The sequence below is a fragment of the Triticum dicoccoides genome, chromosome 6B (genome assembly GCF_002162155.2).
Source record: "Triticum dicoccoides isolate Atlit2015 ecotype Zavitan chromosome 6B, WEW_v2.0, whole genome shotgun sequence".
In the NCBI taxonomy this organism is placed as follows: domain Eukaryota; kingdom Viridiplantae; phylum Streptophyta; class Magnoliopsida; order Poales; family Poaceae; genus Triticum; species Triticum dicoccoides.
The window spans coordinates 67,239,358-67,250,116 of NC_041391.1; the positions used below are offsets into that span (position 1 = coordinate 67,239,358).

The following is a 10,759-nucleotide window of genomic DNA, read 5'->3' on the forward strand; positions in this document are numbered from 1 at the left end:
GGGAATCGATACAGACCCGTGTTGGTTGGCACAACACGTCCGGACAGCACGGTATGAACTTATGCGGGTGGTTTGAGGGTCGGCTTTGGAGATGCCCTTATACATATACAGTCAAACAAAACAAAACATTGCACATAGCTTACGACCAAATACGTCACATAATTTTTCCATCACAATAAATAAAAACCTCATAGTTTATTACAACCAAATGAATTTAAAATTATACCAAATACGTTGAAAGAAAAGGAGCCGAGACACCCATTGGTTTCCTACGTGAATTCATATATACCCAACCAAATCATTTTAAAATTGAATGTGAGTTGTCCAATCACATATTTCTTGATGAAATTGGATAATCTGTGTTGTTACCGCTCCATACTCAGGCATAACGTTCTTACCTTGGAAATCCCACCCTTGATCAAAGATGCTCGTCAGCTACAATCATGTTGTGCATGATCACATAAGCGGTCATCATCTTCCACATCCTCCGAGGGCTCCATGTTCTATCAGGGTGCCTAACAATAGCCATCGAGATTGGAGAACACCAAAAGCACGTTCAACATCCTTCCTAGTACTCTTTTGTCCTTAGGAAAACCTACTCTCCTACGGGCTTGGGGATTGTTTTCACAATAGTTGACCATTGAGGATAGATATACCATAAACTAGGTAGTACCTCTTGTTGTTTTTGTGGCCATTGATCTCAAAGTTGACCTATGTGGAGTTGCCTTCTGAAAGCCTTGCGAACACTGATGAGCACTGAAGCATGTTGATGTCATTATGAGAACCTGTCATGACAACAAAAGAGTGTCAAATCCAGAGATCTTGTGAAGTTGTGATGCCACATCTTCAAGTATGACCATGCAAGCTTTAACATGTCCCTTATATTGCCCTTTCCAAGCAAATGGACAGTTGTTCCACGCACAGTGCATACAATCTATGCTACCAAGCATTCTCAAAAAGCCTCTAGATTCATTGATCGCCAACAACCGGGTTGTATCCACAACATTTGGTTTTCTCAAGTGCTCCAGGCCAAACACTGCAACCATAAGTTTACAGAACTTATACAATACGCTAGGCATGTGAAGTCACTCATGCGGACATACTCATCCACAAAATCATCGGGATGCAAGCATCTGAACAGCTGCAGTACATTTCTGATAAGAGGAGAAGCAACCCTTTTCAAGGGCATCATGCTTGCATTTAGGTAATCATCATACGCCACCACTCCCTACCGAATATGGTTTAACATATGTCTCGTCATCCGGAAGCATCGCTGAAAAAGCTTGGGAGTGTATAGTGTGTCAATGAAATTGCAATAATCGTTGTACAGTATGCAATGGACGCTCTCTCTGTTACGATTCAACCCAGAGAATGGCCCGAGATTGATACCCAAACCTAGGTCGCTGACTAGCAATGTGCTCATTGACAACCAAAGTAGCAACCACAGAATCCTCATCGTAGGACGATGAATCGTCCAATGAACATATGAAGTTATTGTAAAAACAATATCATCCGAGCTGTCCACCATGGTAGCTTGCGGGCAAATGCCCGAACAACTTGTGGACGACGACGAAGGCAGTCGTGGTCGAGTCCCGGTCAGTGCAGGGCAATGCCCTCTGCCCATACTAGCAATAGGCATGTCAAAGCACGCGCCCTCCGACAGTGATCATGGAGGCAGGTAGTGCCAACAACCTGGGTAGGCGTGCCTTGTAGTGCTCCTGACCGTGGCGAGGAGCGGCTACCAAATGTCGGCAAATGTGGGCATTGCTGGTTGCGATGGCGGTGGGGCTGTTGATGGATGGGCGACGGGGCCTGGGGCAGTGGCGAAGCGGCCGGAACTGGGGTGATGGCGAGGGCAACAAGGCCGGGTTAGTGTGTGTGGAGGGGAAGGGGGAAGAGTTACCATTGTGCCACAGACAGGAGAGCCAGGGGAGGACATGAGGAGGACAACGCGGGTGTCTGTTGCGTAGCTACGCCGACATCCGTCCTCGTTTGCATCGCTACGTTGAGTCGCATTTTCTGTTCACTTAGACCCAAACGGACGCGGCCAAACGAATGGGCCGTCGTGTTGGAGTTGGCCTTAGGATTCAGTCACCTTTTATTTACACCAAGATTTACACAGGATTCAATCACTTTTTTTTTGACGGAATTACATCATGGCTTACTTTATTAATTTAAGCCACACTTACATTATCAATCAACGAAGACAAAATAAAACTAGGGGGATCATGCCCCCAAACACAACTATCTAAATTACATTCATGGGCAAACGTATGCGCCACCCGGTTTGATTCCCTTGGACAATATGTAAACAAAAGTCTGTCAAAAGAGTTAGTCTGAATACGAATGTCCTCGAAGATTGGAGCAGCAAATGTCGGAGAACCCTTCGTCCCGAAGAGTGTCCCGAAGAGTATCAACAACTCCTTCACAGTCATACTGGATGACCAGCTTCTAACAGCCTAATTGATTTGCAAAATGAATTCCATGTAGAACTACTTGGGCAAGCTGTGGCTGCATCTATCACAAAAGGAATAACCTAGGAGGTCATGGGGCCTCGCGGTACCGCAAAATTTTTTTACAGGTCTACCGTAAACGAATTTGCAGGGCACGGCTTTACCGGACCTGCTAGAGATGCTCTAAGGATCTATAAGTCCTCAAAATCTCCTGTTAGATTCCTTTGAATCAAAGGAGGAGCCCTAAAACTGCTAAAACTACACATTCAAATAAAATATATTTTGCATTGGAATGTTAATCGTTCTAGCTAAAACGGCAGAACCTACAAATTCAACCTGCCCTACCAGAGCTGCCGTCTACAGAAAACAAAATCCTTTTCAAACAGCTCTACGAAATATATTACTTCCCAAATTAGAAGTAAAAAACTGCAGCCAGAAGAATACGACTCACAGAAAAGTAAACAGACAAGCAGAGGTGCATAAACACACAGGCCACAACAACAGTTTTCATCGTCCAGGCCAGCCAGACCATCAGGTACCACTTGGCAATTCAGAGTACATCACTTCAACCACTCTAGCTAAACCTGCAGCTAGTTTCCAAAAGTCAATGTTCAACCATCCAGACCTAGGCATAGTACAGTTTCCACATACACACAACTTGATTTCGGCCCTCAAAAGAATTCCGGTTAACATCCATACACCACAGAGGCATCCGTTGCGGATTCTTCATTGCCTGATCAGCTGCATATATGTTTAAGATTAAGAACCCATTCAGAAATTCAGATCATTAAGAAAGGCGAGCGATCAGGAAGAGGTGTGGTTCAAAGATTTACCCCCGGGTTACCTGTGTAGCTGAGGTTCACTTGGAGGCTTTTATGTTAGCGAGGGCTGTAAGGGCCTCCGCAATCTTGCCTTCATTGATCGACCTAGTGGCCTGTGCAAAGAAATTTGGATTTTGCAGGACTGAGCTCCTGTTCCTGGTAATATATAAAATGGCATATATCCCAAATGTCAGCAAAAGACACTGACCTTGAGAGACGGTATGAGTGCATAAACCTCTTCAATGGTCTCAGGCCCAATGTTCGCTATCATGCATATCTGTTACAGGTACAACAAGCCATTTCATGTTGAGATGATGGAAATGAGATACAAGAAGGTGAGAGGAAAAGAAGGGTTACGAACCTCGCCATCATTAACACCATAGTCTTTAAGGGGTCTGCAGCTACGAGTCAAGGAAATTAACTACAAAGTGGTTGCTTGGCGGAACAATTTAACTGCGTAACCACATCAATCTCCAATACTAGTTCTTAATCAAAATAAAGGATACTCCAGGATTTCTTTCACCAACTTCGCAGAGGTGAAGTGATTTCCTTCTTTTGCATATTGAAAGGCCTTGTCAAACGACCTGCCGGTGCAAGAAGAAATGAGTAAACATGAAGGCACACAAACTAACAGACTGGAACACCACATAAACAATTATTAGCGGAACAGAAATAAAACAACAGATGTTCCTTACTCAGGAATTTTTATCTTCGGATCCTCTGATAAGATAGCCATATGTGCCTGAATTTTCTGCAACATTTCTGCTGCTTCACAGTTCGTTAACAATATAGAATTTGGAGACATATCTGCAACCAATTGTTATGCGGGAATCAGCTTGATGTGTGCCCGTTTCAAATGGTGTAAAACTAACAATCTCATTATACAGAACTTCTCAAGTAAAGAGCCTACTGAAATTCCATAAACTACCGAACTTTAACTACTATTAAGGTTACTATGACAAAAAATAAGCTTCTAGAAAAATAGAGGATTTTTCAATGGAAGGAACTGACCAAGCTGAAGCTTTAGTTCTGCATCAGACATTGCAGGCTTTGCATTTGATGCGGAGCCCTTCCCACCCTTCCCAGCACTAAATGCCTTCCCTCCTTTGCTACCTTCTCCTATGAGAACATAATACATGAAAGGAAGATATGTAAGACACAGAAAGGCAATCGATTGTATAACTAAAACTTTTAGTTTTATCAGCAATGTATAGCAAAAGTACAAAATGATGCATACATACCATTAGAAAAGGATGAAGCCTTTCCACCAGTTTTTAGGCTATCAGATGAAGCTTTCCCATTTGACTTGGAGTGTGTGGGGGGAGCCTCTTCTTCGAAAAAATCTAAATACAGGCAGTGATATATGAGGTTCTTGTATATTTTCAACTATATATCAATATATTATTCACATTGAAGTTTCATTCAACAATACAGTAAATTTTAGTGCTTATTTATGTACTGTAATCAGATATACTGCCCTATCAAATACTGCAACAGTTACAATGTAAGCAGCTCAATGATTACCATTTCTTATGCACAGCCATAAATTGGTGAAACAAAACAACAGTGTCTTGTCTTCAACTACAAATGATATGAAGTGTCCTTTCACACTCAGTGTAATGGTAAATAACATCAACTATGAACAAATAGTCAACAAATCATCTGCAAATAAAACCAAAGGGGAACCACAAACATGGTATAATTCTCTTCCGACATTTTTTCTGTAGTATTTGATCAATCCTATGAAGGCTGCCAAGATAAGTATTTGGCGAGCATAGAAGGTTGTGAGACTCTTCTAGTCAAATGATTCTTTACTGGAACAAACAAGTATCATTTCATGTTTTCAAACATAAAAGTTTACCCCCTTCTTGCTAAAGATGGCCTAAGCCCTAGGGTAGCAGGGTACAACCGTACAAATGAAATTTTCTGACAGTGATAAATAAAACACAATGGATGCTGATCATGTCAGACAGATAGCTCGTACGTGCTAGCAGACACAAGTGATATTCTTATAACAAAAGCAAACAACAAAGGATTTTCTCATGGAGCAGAGCTGTGATAAGTGCAGTAAAACTAGATTTAAATAAACTGTTGCCTGGAAAATGTTTAATGACGAGATTGGGCAATATTATTACCATCAGAATCAGAATCAGAATCATCAGAAATCAGAACCATCTGCCTTCCGTTCAGTGCTCCTGTCAGAATAAATCAGTTAAGAAATCTGCCAAACTCTAAACTTGCCTTCGAACGCTCAACTGACACAGCATTCATTTTGATAAAGCTGTAAAATCATCAATCATCATATAGCAGGATCACAAAACTGAACAACAAAAAAACATACCATAAAAATCTTAGATCAAAAAACTTCCATGTCAGACATAAATACCTTTATTATGTTCGGGTTTGGCACCTGAGGCAGTGCGGGGGTTGTCGCTCTGGTTTGGCATGGCAGAGGATATTACTGGGCGGGACATGGGCTGTCGAATAGCCTGCGTGTTCTGAAGGTAGTGGCCGTGCGAGGCGGCGCTGGGGTTGGCACTCAGGTTGAGGTTTCTGTTTGGGTTCAGTGTGTGGATGGAGTTGCCTGAGCTGGCCATGGGAGATTGGCGATCCTGCTGGCGGCTCAAGGAGGCTCTGAGGTTAACACTCAGGTTCAGGTTACGCATGTAGGAGTTGACTGAGCAGGGTATGAGGTATCGGAGATGCTGCGGGTAGTGAAGATAGCCACCACCCAAGGCGGCGCTAGGGTTTCCATTTAAGTTTGGAACCGGGAAGGAGATCGCTGGGCGGGGCATAGGGGGGTGAAGATTCAGCATGTGGTGGAGGTAGGGGACGCCGTGAAAGGGAGAGGTGACCGAGGGGTGGGAGTAGCCGAACGGCAGCGGCAGGGAACATGGGCACGGCGGTAGGCTCCGGGTTAGGAGGCGACCCGAAGAGAATACCCATGTCGAAGGGACAATCAGGGTTGTTAGTGTTCGGATTAGGGTTAAGGTTTCTGGCTGGAGACGCCATGGGAGACGGTGGTGGAGTAGATCTGGAGAAGAGGAGAACAGGAGGAAAGTTGGAGGTGGGATGAAGCGGAAATGGAGATCAATAACTCAAGATATAGGCAGTGGTTGTCTTGTTGCTGTTGTGCCCCGCAATTTCTCTTTATTTTGACTTAAAGCCTCTCAGTTCCAAACAAGTTGCGGTACGCTAGACATGAAACCCACAAGATCTCGAAACCAAGTCATGGCTCTGCCACGTGAATAGCTAACTTCCACGCACCCATGCCCATGGCTAGTTCTTTGGTGATAGTGCTGCTAAATATTGATATTTTAAATTAATTCCAAAAATACCCAACAATATGCAGACTTGATGCATGTACATCACTCCATTCCACGCATTTCAACAAGACAACAAGGTTGTAGTGTGTGTTTCTAAGATGCTGTGAAATAGATAACCTATTGCTAGTAAACATCCAAGCATATTAGTGAGGCACAAAGACTCATCAGCCCTTACCCCGTAAAAGAAGTTAAAGCTAATCATACGTTGGCCAAGTGAGTAGTGCTCGGACCACTTCAAATATGCAAGGGATAAATCATCATGTTCTCCAAAGTAGTATATTCTTGAGAGAGAATTTACGGCATGTCATAAGCCGTTCTGACACGGGTATGAAAAAACGCTAACTATCACAGAACCACGAGCATATCACACATGTGATATTTTAGAATAGGCATATACCTCAGTTTCTAGTTTAATTCTACATTTGATCCACCTTTACCAAAATAGTGAAGGTTGGTTTAACTACGGGGCTGCTTTGTTCCCAGCCACACCTTGCCACACTTTGCCACGTATCAAGTTAGGCAAGTTTGACCAAGTTAGGTGGGTATTTGGTTCTAGCCACACCTAAGGCAAGATTCTTTTGTTCAAAATAAGTCCACATGTCATACACACAAAAAGTGTGGCGAAATTCCCTTGGGCAATCCAAAGTGAAGCTAAGAATTTGAGCACCTAAGCTAAGGCAAGTGTGGCAGAAGTAGTGTGGCAAAATTAGTCACCAACCAAATATGTCCTACATTAACAGACGATCTTCCTTTGCAGAGTAGAATTAAAAAAAAAACACCAAGATGCTCAAGCATGGAATTTAAATACACAGACCAAGTTTATGTGCTTAACTGCACCAAAATCAGCAGAACTTCTTCCAAGGAAGACATGCAAGACAAATCCACGGATATTATCTCTCTTGTTTGATGCGTTATTCTCTCTCTTGTTGAAGGGAAGGACCATTCGGTAGACTAATAGGATGCTAGTGATTCCACAATGCCCAGCAACCTTTAATGCATTGTCATTTTGAGCAAGCTGTGTCGTGATCAACTCAATTATCTACTTTTCCAGTTTTCCTTGAGACACCAAATTATCAGAACCCACCCACATATGAGTGTGACACAACCAGTAGCAAAGTTGTTGAGATCAATTTGGTAACAAATAGTAGCCAGATCTATTTCTATAAGCGCACATAAACAGATAATCCGATCCAATTCCACAATCCAAAGGGCATTGTGGTAGCAAGAAAATTCTGAAGGGCTGGAACCCTCCAAAAGTCCTACAGTCGAAAGAAGCCCTGAACAAACAGCTATGTTTTGTCGTGGATATATCACACACCCATAACAAAATCCGACCAAAACCATATAAACAACCGAATCATCAGCCCTCGCACCGGTCAGATTGGATCTAAACCTTCTCCAATAGCCAAGATTCGTGTCCTTTCGATGCCCACCCGCCAGGGCACCACTATCATCCATGACAACAAAACCCTAGGCGTTCTGCAAACCCTAATCCTTAGCCGTTCGCATCGGATAGATGCCGAAGAGCCCGACACCCACCGGGCTTTATCCGGTGAAGGTCGCGTTGGTCGAGGGTTGAGACATCGACGCAAAAAAATTACGGGGAAAGGGGGGGATAAAACGAACGAAAGGGGGGTCACCTGAGTTGGACGGGGGGTACGACCCCTTCCCTCCCCTGTTCGCCATTGCGGCTGCCGGCGGGGGAGAAGGCGGTGGTGATCGGGAGGCGCCTGCCGGAGTCGGTCGCGTCGCCGCCGCCACTCTCCACACTGACGCCGCAAGACTCACTGCTCGCTGTCGCTGGCGAGGAGACGGAGAGTGAGAGTGCGGCCTGCCTCTGCCCGGATTTATAAAGTTGGGCTGGGGAGTGAGGGAGAGATGTTCTGGGCTCGGATCGATTATGGGCCCATACATGAGATACAACCATTCTAAAAAAAACATAAGATACAACCATGCTTCCTCGGATACATGACCGGCGGGTCCGCGGTGCCTCTTTGGAATCTCATTCCCTCCTTCACCCCCTCCCTCTTATCAAGCTCGTCGGTGCGGTGATTTCCATAAAGTTGCCCCGTCGAAACCAAAAAAAGCCACCATGACAACAAGGAAAAAAAAAAGGTTCGTACACGAGGGCCATGGACTTACCAAAAGTTGGGGGCTCACCGGAGTCCGAGCACTAGTGCAACTTGGGGCTGCACAATCGGTCGCCGACTTAGGGGATCTCTCTCGTTGAAGCAATCGAGGGAGAGAAGAGAGAGCGTGAGGGTAAGAAAATGTCCAGGCTGCGGAGGAGAGAGACGAGCGGTGACGTCTTGTGGGTCATGTGATACATGGCATGTGGGTACGTGTTCTCGTTAGAATTTCAGTTTAATGATTTAATAGCACACATGTCTGTGTGTTGCAATGAAATAATTTTTTAGAAGTATATTCAAATTTCTTCCAACGGTGTTGGTTCATTGCGCAGTCTTTAGTCGGGCACAACACTTTGAATCTTCATGTTCGAAATTTCAGTTGAAGTCCTACTATTAATGCCCCAATTTAATTCATGGTGTTCGCTCATTGCGTCGGATCTTCATGCTCGAAATTTTGGTCCAAGACCCGCAATTAATGACTCAATTTTATCCATGGGTAATTTCTTTCCAACGGTGTTGGCTCATTACCCAGCCTTTAATCAACCACGACACTTCGTACTAGTATCCTCATGCTCAAATTTTCATTTTAGGTCCCGTAATTAATGCCCACAATTTAATCTGTGGATAAATTCTTCCAACGGTGTTGGCTATTGTGCATCATTTAATCGAGCACAATTTAATTCATGGATAATTTCTTCAAACCATGTTGGCTCATTCCGCAATTTTTAATCGGGATTTCCTCAAGGGATAAATCAGATTCATCCATTGTTTATCAATTCCAAGACGGCTTATTGATTGGTAAGTCGGGTAGATATATAAATTGGTGGGTTCAGAGTAAAAAATAAGATGGGACTATTTAATTGATGAACTCATGAAAAGACATATAATATTCGCAGCCCTGCCCCTGCTTATGAATATATAGAGAAGAACAACGTAAGAAAAATTGCATAATCGCACACAACAGGGACGCTGTTGCAGCTATCTCACAAAACATTGGTTGGCCCAACACTACTACAAAAAGGGCTATAGATGAAATGGCCACTAATGGCGCACCTGTGATGTGGTGCACCATTACTATATTCTAATGGCGCACCATGTCTCGGTGCGCCATTAGTAATATATTATTAATGGCGCACCTGGTGTGTGGTGCGCCATTAGTAGTTTTGAAAAAAAACATAAAAAAAATTTGTTACTAATGGCGCACCGTTGCATAGTGCACCATTACTAATTGACTAGAAGAACGCCCGTGCGTTGCAACGGGGCCACATTAACTTTAAGAGTTCAATATTACGATATTAGCGACATTTTTTACCATCAAATCCTCACACACACACACCCTTCCTCTTCCTCACTCTCCCCCCTCTCCCTCTCTCTAACACACACACATATCCATCTTATTGGGTACGGGACCATAATCCATCTATTTCACACACACACGCTAGTGCATAACAATATGGATTATGTGTATTATATTTGCCACCAGCACCAAGGGACAAGGGCAACAACCGCCTTCCCATCCAACCTACTGATTCTGCTGGCGCTACTTTCATCCTAAGCCCATGAGTACCGCTAGTGTGTTGCCACGTACGGAGAAACTACGAACTGAAATTTTCATCCAAATCATGAAAAATGTTAATGTTCCTCTCCTCTCCCATCCATCGTGTGAACATACCCAATTCATGGTTGGCTCGCTACATTTAGCGTAGCTCTGATGTGCACTGCCCTCACTCTTGATTAGTTGCCGCAGTGCCACGCATCTACGCCAACAAGCTGGGGAAACAAATGCAAATGTTGCACCGAGTCAAAATCAACCATCCCACAATCGTAACAATAGAAAAGATAATAACCAAAATTTAACAGAAGAACTACTGCTTGGCTCCCAGATCCATCTCGATAGCCCTTGATCTGGCTGCTGAGCTTCTCCTAGCCGCCTCAACATCACGTCATTACCAAACATGTAGTGAATGCCTAGTGGGACAAGGATTAAGAAATAACATGAGGTGAAAAATACGATGGCTGTCAATTCTATA

At 43.7% G+C, this 10,759-nt stretch overlaps 1 protein-coding gene across 2 annotated transcripts; it reads right to left on the bottom strand.

The window, feature by feature from the left end:
* Nucleotides 1-2,911: 2,911 nt before the first annotated feature.
* Nucleotides 2,912-8,423, bottom strand: LOC119325872 (DNA-directed RNA polymerases IV and V subunit 4-like). 2 transcript variants are annotated; one of them, XM_037599590.1, is made up of 10 exons: nt 8,241-8,423; nt 5,410-5,469; nt 4,516-4,617; nt 4,286-4,393; nt 3,970-4,081; nt 3,781-3,858; nt 3,636-3,669; nt 3,483-3,551; nt 3,287-3,387; nt 2,912-3,194 (listed from the first exon to the last, which is right to left on the bottom strand). In XM_037599590.1, exons 1-9 carry the CDS (start codon nt 8,284-8,286, stop codon nt 3,313-3,315), a joined length of 684 nt encoding a protein of 227 aa, XP_037455487.1. In that variant the 5' UTR covers nt 8,287-8,423; the 3' UTR covers nt 2,912-3,194; nt 3,287-3,312. The 2 variants fall into 2 exon arrangements, with proteins under 2 accessions (XP_037455487.1, XP_037455486.1); XM_037599589.1 differs by having other exon boundaries at nt 3,298-3,387; nt 8,241-8,422.
* Nucleotides 8,424-10,759: the final 2,336 nt, after the last annotated feature.

Coding starts and splice junctions, on each gene's coding strand:
- LOC119325872 (XM_037599590.1), bottom strand. CDS start 8,286: ATGGCGAACAGGGGAGGGAAGGGGTCGTACCCCCCGTCCAACTCAG. Junction 4,394..4,515: donor GGCTTCATCCTTTTCTAATG/GTATGTATGCAT, acceptor ATGTTCTCATAG/GAGAAGGTAGCAAAGGAGGG. Junction 3,388..3,482: donor CACTCATACCGTCTCTCAAG/GTCAGTGTCTTT, acceptor TTCTTTGCACAG/GCCACTAGGTCGATCAATGA.